The sequence below is a fragment of the Pristiophorus japonicus genome, chromosome 7, assembly GCF_044704955.1.
Source record: "Pristiophorus japonicus isolate sPriJap1 chromosome 7, sPriJap1.hap1, whole genome shotgun sequence".
Classification (NCBI taxonomy): domain Eukaryota; kingdom Metazoa; phylum Chordata; class Chondrichthyes; family Pristiophoridae; genus Pristiophorus; species Pristiophorus japonicus.
In genome coordinates, this window is record NC_091983.1 from 62,956,434 (window position 1) to 62,978,571 (window position 22,138).

At 43.6% G+C, this 22,138-nt stretch overlaps 1 protein-coding gene across 4 annotated transcripts in view; it reads left to right on the plus strand.

Annotated features, from left to right (window-relative positions):
• lpin1a (lipin 1a) overlaps positions 1–22,138 on the plus strand; it is a 127,603-nt gene that overhangs the window by 70,760 nt on the left and 34,705 nt on the right. For all 4 annotated transcript variants that reach the window (XM_070885007.1, XM_070885009.1, XM_070885010.1 and 1 more), the window contains 7 exons: positions 4,234–4,363; positions 6,617–6,935; positions 8,622–8,715; positions 8,824–9,011; positions 11,192–11,285; positions 12,059–12,128; positions 15,488–15,580. In XM_070885007.1, coding sequence (XP_070741108.1) covers positions 4,234–4,363; positions 6,617–6,935; positions 8,622–8,715; positions 8,824–9,011; positions 11,192–11,285; positions 12,059–12,128; positions 15,488–15,580 — 988 coding nt within the window. The remainder of the gene's footprint in view (positions 1–4,233; positions 4,364–6,616; positions 6,936–8,621; positions 8,716–8,823; positions 9,012–11,191; positions 11,286–12,058; positions 12,129–15,487; positions 15,581–22,138) is intronic.

Here is a 22,138-nt window from a genome sequence, read left to right on the forward strand (position 1 = left end):
GTACAGGGCCTTAGTGGGGCCTCACCTGGAATATTGTGTTCAGTTTTGGTCTCCTAATCTGAGGAAGGATGTTTTTGCTATTGAGGGAGTGCAGCGAAGGTTCACCAGACTGATTCCCGGGATGGCTGGACTGACGTATGAGGAGAGACTGGATCGATTGGGCCGGTATTCACTGAAGTTTAGAAGGATGAGAGGGGATCTCATATAAACATATAAAATTCTGACGGAACTGGACAGGTTAGATGCAGGAAGAATGTTCCCGATGTTGGGGAAGTCCAGAACCAGGGGACACAGTCTAAAGATAAGGGGGTAAGCCATTTAGGACTGAGATGAGGAGAAACTTCTTCACTCAGAGAGTTGTTAAGGCAGATAGGCAGGAAGGGAAGGGAGGTGGGGTAGCTCTGTTAATAAGGGATGATATCAAGGCAGTTGTGAGGGATGATATTGGCTCCAATGAACAAAATGTTGAATCATTGTGGGTGGAGATTAGAGATAGTAAGGGGAAAAAGTCACTGGTCGGCGTCGTTTATAGGCCCCCAAATAATAACTTCATGGTGGGGCGGGCAATAATCAAGGGAATAATGGAGGCATGTGAAAAAGGAACGGCAGTAGTTATGGGGGATTTTAACCTACATATCGATTGGTCAAATCAAATCGCAGGGGGTAGCCTGGAGGAGGAATTCATAGAATGCATACGGGATTGTTTCTTAGAACAGTATGTAACAGAGCCTACAAGGGAGCAAGCGATTTTGGATCTGGTCCTGTGTAACGAGACAGGAAAAATAAACGATCTCCTCGTAAAAGATCCTCTCGGAATGAGTGATCACAATATGGTTGAATTTGTAATACAGATTGAGGATGAGGAAGTTGTGTCAGAAATGAGCGTACTATGCTTAAACAAAGGGGACTACAGTGGGATGAGGGCAGAGTTGGCTAAAGTAGACTGGAAACAAGGACTAAACGGTGGCACAATTGAGGAACAGTGGAGGACTTTTAAGGAGCTCTTTCATAATGCGCAACAAAAATATATTCCAGTGAAAAAGAAGGGCGGCAAGAGAAGAGATAACCAGCCGTGGATAACCAAGGAAATAAAGGAAAGTATCAAATCAAAGACCAATGCGTATAAGGTGGCCAAGGTTAGTGGGAAACTAGAGGATTGGGAAGATTTTAAGCAACAGCAAAGAATGACTAAAAAAGCAATAAAGAAAGGGAAGATAGATTACGAAGGTAAACTTGCGCAACACATAAAAACAGATAGTAAAAGCTTTTACAGATATATAAAACGGAAAAGAGTGACTAAAGTAAATGTTGGTCCCTTAGAAGATGAAAAGGGGGATTTAATCATGGGAAATGTGGAAATGGCTGAGACCTTAAACAATTATTTTGCTTCCGTCTTCACAGTAGAAGACACAAAAACCATGCCAAAAATTGCTGGTCATAGGAATGTGGGAAGGGAGGACCTTGAGATGATCACTATCACTAGGGAGGTAGTGCTGGACAGACTAATGGGACTGAAGGTAGACAAGTCCCCTGGTCCTGATGAAATGCATCCCAGGGTATTAAAAGAGATGGCGGAAGTTATAGCAGATGCATTTGTTATAATCTACCAAAATTCTCTGGACTCTGGGGAGGTACCAGCGGATTGGAGAGCAGCTAATGTAACGCCTCTGTTTAAAAAAGGGGGCAGGCAAAAGGCAGGTAACTATAGGCCGGTTAGTTTAACATCTGTAGTGGGGAAAATGCTTGAAACTATCATTAAGGAAGAAATAGCGGGACATCTGGATAGGAATAGTGCAATCAAGCAGACGCAGCATGGATTCATGAAAGGGAAATCATGTTTAACTAACTTACTGGAATTCTTTGAGGATATAACGAGCATGGTGGATAGAGGTGTACCGATGGATGTGGTGTATTTAGATTTCCAAAAGGCATTCGATAAGGTGCCACACAAAAGGTTACTGCAGAAGATAAAGGTACGCAGAGTCAGAGGAAATGTATTAGCATGGATAGAGAATTGGCTGGCGAACAGAAAGCAGAGAGTCGGGATAAATGGGTCCTTTTCCGGTTGGAAATCAGTGGTTAGTGGGTGCCACAGGGATCAGTGCTGGGACCACAACTGTTTACAATATACATAGATGACCTAGAGGAGGGGACAGAGTGTAGTGCAACAAAATTTGCAGATGACACTAAGATTAGTGGGAAAGCGGGTTGTGTAGAGGACTCAGAGAGGCTGCAAAGAGATTTAGATAGGTTAAGCGAATGGGCTAAGGTTTGGCAGATGGAATACAATGTCAGAAAGTGTGAGGTCATCCACCTTGGGGAAAAAAAAACAGTAAAAGGGAATATTATTTGAATGGGGAGAAATTACAACATGCTGTGGTGCAGAGGGACCTGGGGGTCCTTGTGCATGAAACTCTTTTTGGTCCTTGTGCATGAATCCCAAAAGGTTAGTTTGCAGGTGCAGCAGGTAATCAGGAAGGCAAATGGAATGTTGGCCTTCATTGCGAAAGGGATGGAGTACAAAAGCAGGGAGGTGTTGCTGCAACTGTATAAGGTATTGTTAAGGCCGCACCTGGAGTACTGCGTGCAGTTTTGGTCACCTTACTTAAGGAAGGATATACTAGCTTTGGAAGGGGTACAGAGACAATTCACTAGGTTGATTCGAGAAATGAGGGGGTTACCTTATGATGATAGATTGAGTAGACTGGGTCTTTACTCCTTGGAGTTCAGAAGGATGAGGGGTGATCTTACAGAAACATTTAAAATCATGAAAGGGATAGACAAGATAGAGGCAGAGAGGTTGTTTCCATTGGTGGGGGAGACTAGGACTAGGGGGCACAGCCTCAAAATACGGAGGAGCCAATTTAAAACCGAGTTGAGAAAGAATTTCTTCTCCCAGAGGGTTGTGAATCTGTGGAATTCTCTGCCCAAGGAAGCAGTTGAGGCTAGCTCATTGAATGTTTTCAAGTCAAAGATAGATAGATTTTTAAGCAATAAGGGAATTAAGGGTTACGAGGAGAGGGCGGGTAAGTGGAGCTGAGTCCACGACCAGATCAGCCATGATCTTATTGAATGGCGGAGCAGGCTCGAGGGGCTAGATGGCCTACTCCCGTTCCTAATTCTTATGTTCTTATGTTCTTATGTTAACCAGTGGAATTCCCTGCCGCAGAGAGTTGTTGATGCCAGTTCATTGGCTATATTCAAGAGGGAGTTAAATGTGGCCCTTATGGCTAAAGGGATTAAGGGTGGAGAGAAAGCAGGAAAGGGGTACTGAGGTGAATGATCAGCCATGATCTTATTGGATGGTGGTGCAGGCTCGAAGGGCCGAATGGCCTACTCCTGCACCTATTTTCTATGTTTCATCTGGAGAGAAGGGATTTGATGAAAAGACTAGGTTGGGGGTTGTCTATCTAAGAGTAGGTGCGTTTTGCCAAATGATCTTTTTCTGTTCCTATGAATTATATTCTTCTGTGTTTATAATAACCAATAATCTCAACCCAATATATAAGGCAAAAATAGAATAAGAACAGAATTTGCTGCATGAATTAAGATACAGTTTATAGAGTGAATTAGAATAAGCACATTTTCTGCACATGTATTTCTGCTGCTCTGGTACTAATTAGATTGAAGATGGAGAACATTTATCAATCCCCCCACTCATTCATTACTATTGGTATGAGTTTGTTAAGGGTTATCTTTATCACATGTATCTGTTTTCTAATCCATGTACATAATTATACATTTAAAGAGCAGGTTAATGACTCCGTTTGCCACCTCTGCTGTATTTTCATCTAAATAATAATGACTAATTTCTAACAGATAATAGAGTGTAGATATATATATATTTTTGAATTGTAATACATTTTTATATGGGTACTATTACAGTTCTATCCCAGTGAAGTATAAGGAATTGTGGAAAATCAGCTGTTCACATAGTAACTGTCAGTATTCGTTTAACACTAATAAAGTGTGCCAGTATTATATTTGTGCAAGTATTTAATTGTATTAATAGATGCAAGTTACAGAGAATTCTGGGTTGGGCTCGTTAAAAAGAGGCAAAATATATTTTAAAAAGGTTAGAAGTTGAATCTTCCATCTACCCATACTAAAATACATTGGGGTCGATTTAAACTTTGGGCAATAGTTTACAATGGGTGATAGCGAGTCGGCAGCCCATTTTACATCTCTCCTGATTTTTATTTCCATTGACGATTTACTCAATTATTTTTACAGTGCATCAAGATCTCGCCCTCCTACTCCTAACAGTGATTCAGAATTGGTCAGCAAGCCATCAGAAAGAGGGAAGAAAAGAATAAATAGCGAAATGCACTGGGCTTGGGGCGAGCTACCTCAATCTCCCAAGGTATCTGGAAAAATGTTAAAAATTATGTAATTGTGAAAACCTCAAAGTATGGAATGAGAAAAGGTCATTTGACTCACTCTGGTCTGGCGGAACTCAAACTGAGCATCGGTGAGCAGGTTATTGGTAAGTAAGTGCCGCTTGGTAGCATTGCAGACGACTCCTTGCATCAGTTTGGTGATGATTGAGTGTCGGCTAATTGGGCAGTAGTTGGCCAGGTTGAATCTGACCTGCATTTTGTGGACAGGGCATACATGGAAAATTTTCCCCGTTGTCTGGTAGATGCTTCTGTTATAGCTGTACTCTAACAGCTTAGCTAGATGCGTGACTAGTTGTGGAGTACAAGGCTTTAATACTACAGCCAGGATATTGTCGGGGCCCATAGCCTTTGCTGTATCCAGTGCATTCAGCCATTTCTTAATATTCTGGTGAGTTAATCAAATTGGCTGAAGACTGGCATTTGTGATGGTGGGGACCTCAGGAGGAGGCCGATATGGATCATCCACACGGCACTTCTGGCTGAAGGTGATTGTGAACGCTGCAGCCTCGTCTTTTGTGCTCACATGTTGGGATCTACCACCATTGAAGCTATGGATGTTCGTGAAGCCGCCTCCTCCTGTTAGTTGTTTAATTGTTTCTCACCATTCGCAACTAGATGTGGCAGGGCTGCAGAGCTTTGATCTGATCCGTTGGTTGTGGGCTCGCTTTGCTCTGCTCATAGCTTGCTGCTTGTGCTGTCTAGCATGCATGTTGTCATGTGTTGTAGCTTCACCAGGTTGGCAGCTCATTCTCAAGTATGCTTGGTGCTGTTTCTGACATGCTCTTTGACACTCCTCATTGAACCAGGACTGGTCATTTGGCTTTATGATGATGGGGGAGTGAGGGATTTGCTGGGCCATAAGGTTAGATTGTGGTGGAGTACAATTCTGCTGCTGCTGATGTTCCACAGAGTCTCATAAAGGCCCAGATTTGTGCTACTAGATCTGTTTGGTCAGTGGTGGTACTACCGAGACACTGTTAGAGATGGGCATTGAAGTTAGTCTGTGTACAATATTCACTGTCATAGGGTCATATAAATTTTAGTGCAAAAGGAGGCTATTTGTCCCATCATGCCTATTCCAGTGCTAGCTCTACATTGGCGCTGTCTATTCTATCTTATTTCCTTGCTCATTCCCCATACCCTTTAATGTTTTTCCTTTTCAAATGATTCTCTAATGTCCTTTTAAATGTCTTGCTTCAACAGTCTTCCATTAATGCATTCTAAATTCTAATAACCCCCGTGTGGAAACATTCTGACAATCCCCTCCCCCTTTCCCTTTTGCTTTTAGTTTGTGCCCCCTTATTTTTAGTTTACAGACTCTGGAACAATTCTTTCACTATTTACCTGCTCAAACCCTTTCAAAATGTTGTGCACTTCTATTAGACATCCCTTTAACATTCTCTGCTTGAGTGAATATAGCATTTTAAATTTCTTATTTTAACTATATCCTCTTACCCCTGCCACCACCCTAGTAAATTTACATTGTACTTCTTTAGAGCTCCAATATCCTTTCTACAATGGATGTCCAAAACTACACAAGTACTGTGGTCTAACCAATATCTTCTACAGATTCATCACCCCTTGCTTCTGTATTTAATGCTCTTGTGTATATAGAGCCCAGAATCCCATTTGCACATCTATGGGTCTTTTCCCCACCTACAATCCTGCTTTTAAAGATCTATATCTGTACCTGTAATATCTCTGCTTCTTCACCCCATTGAGAATTTTAATGTTTTGATAAATGGATTGTCCCAATTTATTAGAGCTGCGATCCAGCAAGAAGATATTTGATTAGATTATACACAAGTGATATATTTTTTACATCATTTTTTAAAACTTAAGATGTTAAAATAACACGGTATGATATTTTCAGTTGTGAGCCGTGTTTTTCGGTCATAACATTAACATGGTTAACTGTGGCAAGCTTCGTCAGTCAGGTGGCACTATTTTCTCTTCCTTTTCCCTCTTTTACTCTCCCTTTATTTTCTCTCTTATATTTCTCCCTTTTCTCTTGTTTTTCTCGCTCTCTTCATAGCCTGCCTAACTCTGCGAGTGTTTTTTCGTGCATCAATACCCAGCAATCCTGGGAGTAGTGAAAGCCCTCTTATTAAAGCTACCTGTTATGTAGTTTATTAGACACAAAACAATTTTGGTAATGCTTGGTATGGATAATTAAGTGTAACGAATGTTAATCATCCTGAATCTTTTTTCCCCAGCTCATTACCCATCAGAAAATGGAAGAACTTAACAGGGTAAATATCACTCCATCAGGAAACACTCACTTCAGGGTGATTGAGAGTGCGTCTTTCGTAAACTCTCATGGCAGTTCATCGACTCCCCCGCCACTAGTGAAACCCGAGCCATTAGCAGTAGGAGGGATTACATCTCAGTCTGTGGACAATTTTACACCCAGTTCAGAACACTTTGAACTCTCAACAGCAAAGGCTCCATTGGTGCCAGAAAATAGGGAGTCAAACCATATTGGCAATCAGATCAAGCCAATCAGTAAAACTGATTCCCCATCCAAGAAGAAAGGTAAGATGGTCTGAAGTGGCACCAGTGAATCACTATGCTACAGATGATATGATAGGGAAATGGATCTGCATGATTTTCGTCTTAATTTTTCATAAAAGAATAAAAACACTACATAATGGGACATGTACAGGTATGATGTCCCGAATCTGGAATTCCGAAAACCAGAATTTTCGAAAACCGGACATTTTTTACAAAAGAGCATTTCAGATTGAGTAGTCTGGCGTGTGATCGGACCAAACCTTTCCGATTGACCCTCGACCCCGACCCACATGTGACCCGACCCGACCTAACTCGCGCGCTCCCTCGACCCGGCCCGACCTGACTCACGCTGTTTTAATGTCCGACCCAAAATCCAGAAAAATATGAAAACTGGAACGGCCTCGGCCCCAAGGTTGCCAGATTCGGGACATCGGATTTTCTTCTCCGAAATCCGGAAAAATATGAAAACCGGCATGGCCTCAGTCCTGAGGTTGCCGGATTTGGGACGTTATACCTGTATATGTCTATATATATATATTTTATATATATATGTGTGTGTGTGTATGTATACATATATATGTCGAACACTTTCAGAGTGGAGTGCTGCAGTCCTGAAATCTTAGAAATTAACTGATAAACTTGAGTGTTGACTTTAGAGTATTAGAAATGAGCTACATAGGTCTTGCCCTGGTACAAGAAACATCGGCGAACTAGGGATACTTCAAAGATCTGAGACCTTTTCATCAATTTTTAGTAATTCTGCACAAAGGGCATTGGGGCTAACATTTACCAAATCCACTCAATCCTAAAATTACAGACTGTTCCATTTGAAAATTATTTCCTTTTTGGAGGTGAGAGTCTACACGTAGATTCCCCTCTGCAGTTCCCCACAGAGTGTGAGCCCTTATCTCTGCAAGACACATTTGAGTAGCAGATGAAATATCAAATAAGCTGCCAGAAATTTGAAATGTAGATAATGCTGTTGGCAGCTGCACTGGTGGTTCATTCACCAAATCCTGACTAAGCAAAGCCCAGAATAGCCAGCAAAAAACTCGTGACATGTCAAGGCCCCTCTTAAAATATGCAACAAAAATTTGAGGCTGCATATCCACTTACAAGTCTGTACTTCCTGCCAGGCATTTTAAAAACCAAGATCTCACACCATTAAACATTTCTGTGTTAAATTGAAAGGTTTCACATACTTTTGCAGCTCCCATAGCAGAATGTTAAACATTTCTGTTGTAGATTTCCTGACCAAACGAGCAGTTTCTTTCTTCTGCACGACTTTCTCTTTCTTTCCTTCTGTTGTTCCATAAGTTATGTTTCCAAAATACAGCACATTCCTTCGCAAACTGTTTCTGTTCTGCCGGTTGGGGCCGTTGTGGGTTCGGGGAGCGGGTTATAGAAAAATGCAGAGAACTTGAATGGAGCGTGATTAACTGGAGCATTGTCCGAGGACTGAGACTGTGCTGCCATGAATGAAGTGAGTTTTATCTGTGCCAATCTGCCAAGAGATTGGTTTCACTGTCGTAGATGATGTCCCCTTGCAAAAAAAAGTCCATTTGAAAGATTTGTTGGAACTCTACAGGAATATGTAAGATTGGGATTTTTGTGCCATCTTCCAATTGATGTCTCTCATGTAGGTACAATGAAAATGATATTGGTGCTGAAGTCCAGAATAAATCTATTGTTTTTTCCCCTCTCCAGATAAGCGCAGCCGTCATCTGGGTGCTGATGGCGTCTACCTGGATGATATCACCGGAATGAATCCTGAAGCTGCAGCACTTTATTTTCCAAAATGGTAATCTCCGTGAAGTTGTTGATTTTCTTTTTAAGTTCAGTTGTTGGCATAATATAAACTAGAAAGTATCTGACATTCTAAAATAGTCCTGTAATTATTCTTCCGCAGTGAAAATGGCACAGCCAGTAGGAATTGGCCTGAAAATGGAGCACATTCAGATAATCAGTCCCCGCAGTCTGTGGGAAGCTCTGGAATGGACAGTGGAGTTGACAGCTTCTCTGACACTATTGGGGACTTGCCGAGCATCGCCATTTCACTCTGTGGTGGGCTTAATGACTATAAAGAAATAACGGAAGGTAAAAATTCCATGAGGATTAAACCTGTGCTTGTCACAGATATAGTAACAAAGCAAGACCCACTCTATGTAATCCATATATTGCAAATACGACACAACAAACAATGTATTCATCTAACTGCTGCGTGGCTTGATTTTAGAGTTGCTAAATGTTTTAGTAGGTGGGTGTCCATCAACCCATTGATATAATGTAGGTGTGACCTGTACACCAAGCACATCATTTACTATTAAATCATTTTATATCTAATAAATGAAAACACCAAGTTTAATCAGGCATGTTTCTAGTTTAGTTTTGGATACATTCCACTGACCTAATTTACAGTAAATCGGTCATAAACTGTCTTCCTCAGTCAGAGAAAAGTGTTGAGCACAGTCACATGAGATGTGTGGAAGAGATGCCCATCAAAAGTAGTTAATGCTTCATCAATTTTAACTCCTTTGAGAAAGAGCTAGAGGAATATTCGGCTATCAGCATACTTGAGGTTCTAAGGATATGTATAGACATTAATGATCCACTATGTGTCCTATGCTGTTGGGATTACAGAAACATCTGTGGTGTGCAACTGTTCAGGCTTGAAGAGTGTAGTTTGTACCATTAGATTGAGGTTTTTACTAATTACTTTGGGAGATCTGGAAGACATTTCACAGAGATTTATCTTGTAGGTTTTACCTGTCATTATTAACCTCCCTCAAAAAGTTCATGATAGATTATATAGGGTTTGTGGTGGGGAACAGGTGTGACAAGTCAGATAGTATTTTCTGTTTCTGAGGAGAGAGTAAGGTTTCACTTCCTAATGGGGAGAAAACAGAATCCTATTTTAGTGAGTTCGGTATGCTCATCCCAGTTCCTGATGGGCTCAAATCCACAACATCATCCTGTCCAAAATTGAGAACTAATTGGTATGAAATTACAAAGATGCCCTGCTAGGAGAAGCCAGAGAGATGGCTGCTGTGGAAATGAAAATAGCACACAGGTGCAGTAAGGGATTATTTTCCATGATCACGACAGAGCAGAGGGAGCTTTCTTCTGCATCTAACCCACATAACCTCAGACTTGACTCTGCCAATGCTTACACTGAGTGTTAATAAAAATGGAAAAATGTTTCATTTCACAGAAGAAAAATTCACCAAATTAATTTATTCAAAAATAATCCAAAAATAAATAAATCATGCTATTGGCAATTTAGTTTGAATATTAAATGGATAATATCTCCCTTTAGGGTTTTTTCTTGTACAGTGTATTATTTGGCTACTTTACTATTTTCTGATAAATCTCGTCTCGTGCAATGAGTTTTAGCTGTCAAAGGGTCGGGGGAGTACTCAGAGGGGTGCCTTGGAGATCATTCTTGGGACCACTGCTGTTTCCAATTTAGATCAGTGGCTCAATGCACATTTGAAGATGATAACCAAACTAGGAAGAGCAGTGGTTTTAGAAAAGGCAACTCAAAAATGACAAAATATGTAAGCAATGAGCTGCAATTTATTGTGGACGCTGGGTATAAGAAGGATGGCGGCACACGTAATCCACAAATGACATTGAAAAAGCTAATGATGAAATTGAATGAAACCTGGGAATCTTGGTGGACTTGCCTAACTAATGCTTAGCAGTAATTAACAAAGCCGATCAAATATCTAACCGAAACAGTAGAGTACAATTCAGAACAAATCCTGTTCAGACTTTGTCAGACCACGCCTTTGTCTGCTTGTGGTTGCCAAAACACGAGAGAGATTCAAGTGCTGGAGGCAGAGCCGAGATGGAGTCAGGAAGCTAATCCCTAGTGTTAGAGGTGTGAGCTATGAGGACAGACTGGAGGATCCTGGGAGTTTCAGTCTGGAAAAGAGGCACCTGAGAGCTGGAGATTTACAAGATTGTTAAAGGTAAATCTTGAAAATGACTTTAAATTACGAGAGGGCATGGGTTCAAACTATTAAGAAGTAGATTTAGGGTTGATATTAGGAAGTTATTCACACACATTGCGATTGACACATGGAATAGACTCCCAGATAGCGTAGTGGATGCAAAAACTGTGGAATGCTTTAAGAAACAATTGGGTGTTGCAATGGGAGAACTTGGGGTCTTTCTGGATAGATTAATTAAAATGGGCCGAATGACCTACAGATCTGTAATTATCTTGTGATTTTGTGAAAAGGCTTTAAATACAAATGTTTCTGTCCTTGCAGAACAATTTGTAGAACATTCTGTAACGTATCAAATGTTTGCAGAGAATCCAGGAATCATTGATGATCCAAATCTGGTTGTGAAGATTGGAAACAAGTAAGTACAATGGACTGGACAATGAGAGAAACAAAATGCAGAATTTGTACCAACTGATTGCTCAGAATATATTATAGTTTGTAAGTGGGTTCTGCAGCAGTTTGGAGTTCTAGGATTAATTGGAAGCAGACTTCAATGTTTAATATTTGCATTGAGCCGACACTGTGCCAGCATCTTGCTCAAATGTTTTGCAAGAGTCTAAGGGGAACACCAAAAAAAATCAAAAAGTAAAAGGAATCCATTGATTTATATTTTCCATATATTTTTGCCCAATAAGGGGCACTTTTATAGCAATTGTTTACTTTTTTAACTATATTTTCAGAACTCTGTTTGACCTCGCTCTCTCTCTTTGGCTTCTACGGTCATGGACTCTATGATCTTCTCTCTCATCTCCTGTGCTCTGTGTTGCCTCGTGATAAAGCCCCAGTCACACTGCGAGATCTGATTTAGTTCATTTAATTCACTTTAGCACAACATAATGCATAAACCTGTGATTCTGTTATATATCCTACAAACTAAGTTTTAATAATTGGTTGGTGCTAAGAAGGCTGTTCATTGACTTTACAGCACTGTCCATCTCATTGCATCTCATTATTCCATCACGTGGCTTCATTGTTAACTAGAAGAATATACAACAACAACTTGCATTTATATAGCATCTTTAACACACAGTAAAACGTTGAACACTGAAGTAGATAGAAGATTATTCAACCTGCTGGGATTCTATATTTTACCTGACATTAATACAATCTTCATCTGTTGACAAAAAATAGGTACTATAACTGGTCAACAGCTGCTCCTATGCTTCTAGCTGTGCAGACATTCCAGAAACCATTGCCAAAGGTGAGTTAACATTTAAATGGTGAATCACTTGGCAAAGGGAGCATGAAAGTCCAATGGGCAGAGGATTTCAAGTAAAAAATTAAAATATAAAACGAGTTCATGTCCTTACAATATGTCGGGCTGATTTTGTGCAACGTGGGACGTGATAATATACCATGCGTCTTTTTGCTAACTTCATAACCTGGAAATGATTGAGAATTGTTATTGTATGAGCACTTAAAATGTTTATATTGAATTTTCCAAGGGTATTTATTAATTGTTTGAACAATAACATCGCTCTCCGTTTGGAGCAGATAATTTTAATTAACTGGCAAATTACCGCCAGTACTGATGGGGCGGGGAATGGAGGGGAAATTTCCCACTTTTGGGATGGAAGTGAGTTAAGAGCGGGGGTGAAGGCGGGCGGTTTCATCGGCGGCGTGCTGACGCGTAGCAATGTCCCGCCCCTTCACTTAAAGGAGAGGGATGCTGCGAGGCCCCCTTGGCGCCTATTGGCGGCCCAGCCGAACCCATGGTCGCCATTGTTGAACCAACTACAGAGTCGACCGACAGTTGAAATAAAATGGCGGCCGCGGTGGTGAGCCCTTCCCTTTAAGGACGGACACGCCGCCCAGTCACTGGCAGCTTCCCGCCGCGTGAAGGTGTCGGGGGCACCGACTGGTAATGGCCGCTTTGCTCCCGCGGGAAAATTTCCCTCGTGGGCCAAAAAGGGGTCATCACCGGGCGGTAAGTGGTCGACGCATGCCTGACAACAGGAAACACGGGGCGCAGCGGAAACCCGTCTTCACACTGAAGACACTCTCCATCGTGTTGTGCGGCACTACCACCATACTAAATGGGATGGATTCAGAACAGATCTAGCAGCTCAAAACTGGGCATCCATGAGGCGCTGTGGGCCATCAGAAGCAGCAGAATTGTATCCACCACAATCTGTAACTTCATGGCCCGGCATAGCCCTCAGTCTTCCATTACCATCAATCCAGGGGACCAACCCTGGGTCAATGAGTAGTGTAGAAGAGCATGCCAGGAGCAACACAAGGTGTACCTAAAAATGAGATGCCAACCTGGTGAAGCTGCAACACAAGACTACAAGCATGCTAAACAGCAGAAGCAGAATGCTTATAGACAGAGCTAAACGATCCCACAGTCAACGGTTCAGATCAAATCTCGGCAGTCCTGCCACATCCAGTCGTGAATGGAGATGGACAGTTAAACAGCTCATGGCAGGAGGAGGCCCCATGAATATCCCCATCCTCATTGATGGCAGCACCCAGTACACAAGTGCAAAAGACAAGGCTGAAGCATTTGTAACCATCTTCAGCCAGAAGTGCTGAATGGATGATCCATATCGGTTTCTTCCTGAGGTCCCCACCATTACAGAAACCAGTCTTCAGCAAATTCGATTCACTCCACGGTGTATCAAGAAATGGCTGAACGCACTGGATACTACGAAGACTATGGGCCCCAACATCATCCTGGCCGTTGTGCTGAAGACTTGTGCTCCAGAACTAGTCACGCCTCTAGCCAAGCTGTTCCAGTACAGCTACAACACTGGCATCTATCCAACAGTGTGGAACGCTGCCCAAATATGTCCTGTCCACAAAAAGCAGGACAAACCCAATCCGGCCAATTACTGCCACATCAGTCTACTCTCAATCATCAGCAAACCGATGGAAGGTGTAGTTGACAGTGCTATCAAGCGGCACTTACCAATAACCTGCTCAGCGATGCTCAATTTGGGTTCCCCAAGGACCACTTGACTCCAGATCTCATTACAGTCTTGATCCAAACATGGACAAAGGAGCTGAATTCCAGAGGTGAGGTGAAAGTGACTGCCCTTGACGCCAAAGCAGCATTTGACCGAGTGTGGCATCAAGGAGCCCTAGGAAAATTGAAGTCAATGGGAATCAGGGAGAAAACTCTCCACTGGCTGGAATCATATCAAGCACAAAGGAAGATGGTTGTGGATGTTGGAGGTCAATCATCACTGGACTTCCAGTGGGACAAATCTAGACTAGTGTATTAACCTGTTACATAAAACATGCACAGGTTGAACCTCTCTTATCCGAGACTCTCTTATCCGGCACCACCCCTTGTCCGGCACCATTCCTGGTTGCCGAGTGGCGCATGCGCAGATAATTTTTTTTCGTACTCACCAATATTCTCTGCTCTCCTGAAGACAGAGACTCCTTCCTCAGTCTGATTCTAAAGGCACTGATTGCCTAAGTGGCCTTGAGGGTGGGAATTCAAGTCGGTGGTGGGGGTGGGGGGGGGGTGGGCAGAGGGAGGTTCAATCTGTACTACTAATAATTATATTTTGAATTAAATTATAAATAAAAGCTTGATAAAAGTTATATTTTTAAACCCCCCCCCGGTTAGTTTTTCGCTTTGCCGAGCTTGGCCGCTATCTTTCTCCCCGATGCCGGGAACTCCTGCAACCACAGAGCAGCCATAGCTCCACTTACACTGGGTGGGCTTGCTGTTAATGCGAGCCCGGCTCAGCACTGAGTCCCATCGACCTGCCTCCCGCGCCCTGGCCGGGGTCGGGCCGGCAGGCTTCTTCCTTAGGCTGGCTGCTGCTCCCCTCCCCACCCCTCCCCCTCCCCGCTGCTCTCGGCGCTCTGCCAAACATAAAGTACCTCTTCATTACTTTCAGTGAGTCTTGGAGATGGTGGGGTGCAGTGGATCGTGGGGTCGGGGATATTTGTATCGGGGCTGGCTGGGGCTGGGGGTTGGCAGTTGTAAAAGACAGTAGAACACATGACCCCCCCTCGTCCGGCAAAATTCCTTATCCGGCACAGGCCAGGTCCCAAGGGTGCCAGATAAGGGAGGTTTAACCTGTATATGTAAGAGTTGTACTAATGAATTTGCATACACATTATCAAAAGACAAGACCTTGTAGAAAATAAATTTCTTTACAAAATATTATCTTGTTTGAGACAATATTCAAGCTCTAGTGTGTGCCATTATTTAGAAGCTTTATGTAGTCATGATCTTTGTTTTATATGTGGACATTCAAATGTCTGTCTGATTAGACTTGCCAAATTCTATTTATCATAAGGTTAAAATATTATAAAAAGCTGTGCTTATATATTTCTAAATGAATATTTTCTCTTTCCCTCTTTTTTTCTTTTATGATGATTTTGAATTTGTTTTAAAAATCATTCAAGTACTCATGCCTCAGTTACCTTCACTCACTATTCAACGTTGCAGCATTTTGGTTTGCGAAGATTAGTTTTGTGCCCCCAGTATGTTTTATTATTGCTTCTTTCACTTGGAAAGTAGCATTTTATGTTGTTTTGTATAACATTTAGGTTCAGTTTTTTATTCCATGAGTTACTTTTGTACATTTATAACAGGTAACTGTGGAAAACCTAATTAAGGAAAAGATGCCCAAGAAAGGTGGCAGATGGTGGTTTTCGTGGCGAGGAAGAAACACCAATGTGAAAATGGTACGTTTTCCCAGTGCTACCCTTAATCTGTCGAGTAATAGCCAGCTTGGGATGTGGAGTAATGTTACCATATATACAGGGTCCGATATTTCACTAATGTGCAGTTGAATTAAAATTGATATTGCTCCAGTTCACTCGCAATGTATGTTGGTTCTGGTCATCTTGTGGTTGTCAAACCAATTAATTTTAACTCTTCTGTGTATGAAATTCTCCCCACATCTCAATGTCTTGCAACACTCTCCTGCCTCTGTATTATTACTGTTACCCATCTCCCTCTAACCTTTGACTCCTGAAGTGCTTCTGGATCCCTCTCCTTCCTGATCATATCTGTATTTATATCTGAAACCTCCTTGCCTGATGTGTGTGGAAATTTCCACTCCAGCCATTCATGCTATTCATTTCAAACATTGTTATTCCCTCCTTGCTTTCCTACATAGTAGGCAGCAGAGAAGGGGATCATACAAGGAGACAATTGGGACATGAGGAATATCAGTAGTATGGAGTAGGGGGATATCAAATAATTGGGGAAGGAGGAGAGATCTGGGGCAGTCGTATAGGCCCAGTGTTTGCCACTAAAGTGACAGAGTTCACAGCGGCCCTCCCCTTTAACTGATGGGGAGGGACGTTGTGATGCGCCAGTGCGATGATGTTCACTTGCAGCGATGGCCATTTTGCCCTGCCCCCAATTCCGTCCCGCTAGTAACGGCCACTCTGCCCCACCCGACTTCCGCCCCGATGATGAGGCCACTTCCACCCCGCTTCAAAAATAAGCATGAAATGCTGAATTTCTCCCGATTGGCTGCCCCATGCATTGGGACGGATGGAACACATCGAAAAGGGTAGGTGCAACTCATTTCAGGCGGGGAGCAGTTTTGGCCCCCAAGTGTTTGTGGTTTCCACCAGAATTCCTGACCCCTGTGCCTAACTTATGCTGCTGGACAACAGTCCTGGGTGGTTTTTGAGGCCCAAGGGTCTGGGCCTACCTATATTTGTGTAACTTGGTCGAGCCAAGCCAACATTAAGTTACAGACTCTCATTCACTTTTTCAGTAGCAATACTAAGATGAGATCTCATTATGCCATTATTAATGCTTTGGACACATGTGTTCCTATAAGGTGCTTCCCTAGTGGCTGCAGCATGAGTGGTGGAAGCCAGCTGACCTTCAATTGGGGAGACTGCAGATGGCCTTGGAGGACAACCTCAAGCAGCTCTAGGCCTAAAGGGCCCGGCTTTAGATTGCACCATCTTGGCCTGGGTTGGCTGGCTGACAGGCAACAGCAAGGGCACCGGTGGAGTGGCAGAGATGGGAGCATGAATGCTGTCATCCAGAGAAAGGACATCTGGTTTCCATGGAACCGCTGCCACTCTCCTGGGGTGGTGCCACAGCAGTCCAACTGGTCTGTTGGAGAACAGATTGATGGACTGCTGTGACACCCTGGAAGTCCCTTTGAACAGCGGTATCCAGAGCCACGGTGGCAGCATTCTGAAATTCTACTGTAGCACTCAGACCATTGATGGAAACTGTTTGTGCTGCAATAGAAGCTGTAATAGCAGCCTTCAGCTGCATCATGGTGAGTTCCACAGGTGTGCTGATGGAGGTGACTGCCCGCTCCATGTTGGAAAGGATGAGCTCCAAGCTCTGTGCAAAGCGCTGGGCCAAGTTAGTGCTGGATTCCTCCATGCTCCTTGACATTGTGTGCAGGTTTTTCATTGGTATACTCCCCTCAGCCGCCTTCTGTAGCCTGGCCCATCAAAATCCTCATCTGACTCCTCTGCAGCAGAAGTAGTGTGTGACCTTGCCCTCTGGCAAGTTGACACCTGCGCTATACTTTCCTCCCCACCCTGGTTCCTGTGCATTTGTGCTTGGTATCTCACCATGTGCAAATCCCTTGACTATCCTAGAGTCTAAAATGCATACCATGTCAGTCTGGTGGCTGCGACTGAAAGATCGAGTGATGGTGTCATTTCATCCTTACTTTCTTCTTCCTCTTCCTCCACTGCCTGGCCAGGTTCTAGTTCTTGGGTATCTGAAATGAAAAATGGACAAGTGTTGGGTTGTGGTGAGAGGAGAGGAGAAAGTAAGAAGTGCGTGCTTCCACCATCTGCAGTTTGTGGGTCAGAAGAGATTGTGGGATGAGGGAGAAGTGGAAAGAGAAGGGGAGGATTAGGTATGCACATACTCTCATCATCGATCCCGCCAATAGCCACAGCCTTGGCGATGCCCCGTCCCAGGAAGGCCTCCATGGGGGTTAAAACATGCAGGTGCGTTTGTCCTCCTCCTGTTCTTTCCTGCTGCCTTCTGTTATGCGCCATCTTCTCCTGCAAGAAAGAGGGAACTGTGTCAGTGCGTGTCCTGCAATATGTTTGGGTGATGTGGCTCTCCTGCCAGTGTGTGTGAGCCGTGAGTTGTGGGTGCGAGGCATGTACCAGTGCTAAGTGTGTGAGGGTGAGGTAAGGTATATGAATTGAAGAGTTGAGTACTGATCGATAGAGATTGTTGGTAGGTGGGTGATGGGGGTGTAGTGAATTGAGCAGTGGATGAGGCTACTGGCGCAATTGGTAGGATATGCCGTTTGAAGATTGAACTCAATCACCATGACAATTCGTGGTAGATCATTAAACTTCCACCTACACTGCATCCATGTTCTTGGAGCTACGTTCCTGATATTGACCACCTACTCCCCACTGCCTGCTGAGTATCTGTCAGGAGGGCCTCTTGCAGATACAGGATGTCACGCCTCTTCACATCTTGCACCAAGACCTTCAATGCATTGTCGGGAAACCTTGGTGCACATGCTCTCATATGTCCAGCCATTGCTCAAAGTATCACAGCACACATTCACTTTTCAAAGGACTCCCAGCATTTCTTGCCATCACAATGCACCTTCACTGCCTTTACGGCTGATCCGTGCAGCCAGTGAACAGTGCGGGAATCGCTGGAGCACGCAGAAATCATTTAAAGCAGCAGGAATTTAACGTGCTGCCTGCATTGTAATGAACGGGCGCGGGTTAATCGTGTCCCGCGATCCCTGCGGCAGGTTTTGGGAGTTAACCAATTTAACCCCCACATAGTATAACGTTCTATGGCATTAAACAGAACAGAATTTTAATTTCATATTTGGATCCTGCAATTCTGCATTTAAAAGCCAAACAAACTATCTTTTCTTCTACATTATCCAGACCTCTTACAGTTTTACAGATTGTGTTTGAGCTCAATTTTCTTTTCTCCAATGAAAATATATTCAGTGTCAATTAATGGCCTTGCGTCATTTCCCTCTAGCTGAAGTCTGAATCTCTTGTGTATCAAAACAAATTAAAGCAATCATTTTTCCTGTTGAATTTACCGATGATCAATATTGGCAGAAGTCAATTTTCTGAAAATAGACTGTTTGGACCAATATGTTTGAGAAATAACCTGCAATGCACACACTATGGGGGTTGAACAGTTCTTTAAGATGACAAAAAAACTTGATATTTTTCAATACAAATCAATAAGCTACGCATTAGTTCAGTATGGAAATTACTTTATGCCTCTCAAGATGAACGTGAGTACAGCACTAATTGACACGCTCATTGAAAGAACAAAGATGGACTGTAAGAAATAATCTACAGAACCAGACAGCCAGACAACAAGCTAAATCAAGCTGACACAGTAAAGTGGCACAGATGGCCTATAAAATTAGTTATTTTCAGCTTCTCATGTGTTCAGTAATAGTTATATTAGCCTCTAAATGAAGGTCTTGACTGTCTTTCCACTAATTGTAGCTATAAAAAGTGCTGTAATATCAACTGGAAGAACCAGTGGGTGATTTGTTTGTGATTCACGCTTGCCTGAGTATTTGTACCACTCACTCCAAAAAATTAGTGTAAGTGTGTTTCTTGTTGATGGAGTAGCACAAGATGAATGACTGCATATCCTACTGGAGAAGAGGGAAGAGCCCAGGGGCAGCATGGATCTATGGATCTATGGATAGTAGGAGCATGTGTGCGGACTAGGTCCGTGCAGCAGAGCTTGGTCTCCAGTCGTCTTGTTTAACCCTTGCCACTGGATCAAGACCTAGGTCTGTCAAGCCTGTGTGGTGGCTGGTGTGCAGCTGCCACCCCACGTTAAAAGAATCCATGCACAGGCATCTTCCACCCTTCAGTATGTAGTTCGGGACCTAGAATGTCAGGTCCCTCATTGAAACACCCGTGAACTCATTCCTTTTTGGTGTGGAAGCAGGTCATCCTCAATATGAGGGACTGTCTAATACCATACTGGTGAGCTACATGGGAAACAAAGGACTGCAATTGTGCTTTGGTGGGGGTGCAGGATGGGGGAGGGGACGAGGCACGGTAGTGTATTAGCTGCCCATTATACACCCTGCCTGATTTGCATGTCCATTCGTCTGTTGTGCACTCCGCTGAAGTTGATTTTTACCCCCTGTTTATTCTGTTGATGTGTTTGACCATTAGTTCTTCAGTCTTGTCAATAAGACTAATGTAATTTCTATATGAAACGACTGGTATTTGATTGGGATTAAATCTTTGGGGTATTTTCTTCAAGTATCGGCCAGGAGCAAGACTGGCGTCACAGATCAGCTGTCCTTTTTAGAAACCGACCCATTTTCATTTCGGTGGAAATCAAAATCTAGACTTCTTGATGGTGTCTTTTACTCTATTGAGTTTTGATTTAAATATTTGGGCCTGACAAAATTGAGTTTTGTTCTTAATTTGTGATTTGTACTTTTTAACCATTGTTAACGTTGGAGTGGCTCCAGATATAGTATTTGCACAGGTTGGTTTCTTGAAAATATCATACTGATATCAAAGAGAAAAAGCTCATAGCCTCAAAGGGGGAGAGCTCTTTCTAAGTCTGGAATTTTCAGCTTGGTTTAGCAATCATTCCTAATAATATGTCCTTACTATACAGTATAAATGCACACGAGGCCCATACTTGAGAGAAAATCACTCTGTGACCTGTTACCTTTATTACCAAGACCTCAAGAGATGAAGGTGGGTGGAGCTTCCCCTTTTAAGTGGCTTTGTAGGGAACTCCCTTGGATTCTGAGCATCCCCTGTTTGATTATCTGCACTGCTTGTTCACCTGGCCGTTTGAGGCCGGCTTGAACGGTGCCGTTCTGACATGGTTGATTCCATTGCCTGCCATGAAGTCCTGGAATTCAGTGCTTGTGAAGCACGGGCCATTGTCGCTGACCAAGACGTCGGGTGGGTGGCGAACATTGCCCGTAGACTTTCTACCGTGGCAGAGGATGTGCTTGAATTTAAAATGGCACACTCAATCCATTTGGAGGAGGCGTCTACTACAACCAAAAACATTTTTCCTATGAAAGGACCTGCGTAGTCCACATGGATGCGTGACCATGGCTTGGCGGGCCAAGACCAGGGGCTAAGGGGGGCTTCCCTGGGTGCATTGCCCAGCTGAGCACACATGTTGCACCTGCAAACAGGTTGCCACTCTGGATTGTCCCGGGGGACGGTCCCGCACTACATGGGAGGAGTTGGCTTGCTGTCATAACCTGGAAATGGGGCGATGTCAATGCAATTTCTTCTGTGGAGTGAGTATCATGCTCACAGGTCCTGGACAAATTTGACTCATTATTTCAATCCGGCATCAGCACTTTCATGGGGACCAAGATAGTGATTCACATAAACCCGGACGCCAGGCTAGTATACCACAAGGCCAGAGCGGTGCCGTACGTGATGCGGGAAAAGATAGAATGCGAATTGGACCACCTGCTGAGGGAAGGCATCATCTTGTCAGTCGAATTCAGTGACTGGGCGAGCCCGATTGTGCCGGTGCTCAAGGCGGATGGGTCGGTCAGGATATGTGGCGATTACAAGGCCACCATCAATCGGGTGTCACTCCAAGACCAGTACCCGCTACCGAGTGCGGAGGACCTCTTTGCGACGCTATCCGGTGGCAAACTTTTTTCAAAATTAGACCTGACCTCAGCTTACATGACCCAGGAGCTGGCGAGTGAGTTGAAGAAGCTGACCACCATCACGACACACAAGGGGTTGTTTGAGTATAACAGATGTCCATTCGGATTCGTTCGGTCGCCGCGATCTTTCAGCGAAATATGGAAAGCCTCCTCAAGTCGATTCCAAGGACGATGATTTTTCAAGACGACATCCTCATCACGGGTTGCGATACTCAAGAACACCTCCACAACCTGGAGGAGGTGCTACGCGGACTGAACCGGGTAGGGCTGCGACTGAAAAAGGCGAAGTGCGTCTTCCTAGCTCCAGAGGTAGAATTCCTGGGGAGGAGGGTAGCAGCAGACGGGATCAGACCTACTGCGTCCAAAATGGAAGCGATCCAAAGAGCACCCAGACCCCGTAACACGATGGAGCTGTGTTCGTTCCTGGGGCTCCTGAACTATTTTGGCAACTTTCTTCCCAAGTTGAGCACGCTGTTCGAGCCGCTACACGTGCTCTTATGCAAAGGTCGCGATTGGGTCTGGGGCGACAGCCAGGAAAGGGCTTTTGATGGAGCATAACAAATTGCATGCTCTAAAAAACTGTTAACGTTATATGACCCGTGTAAGAAACTAG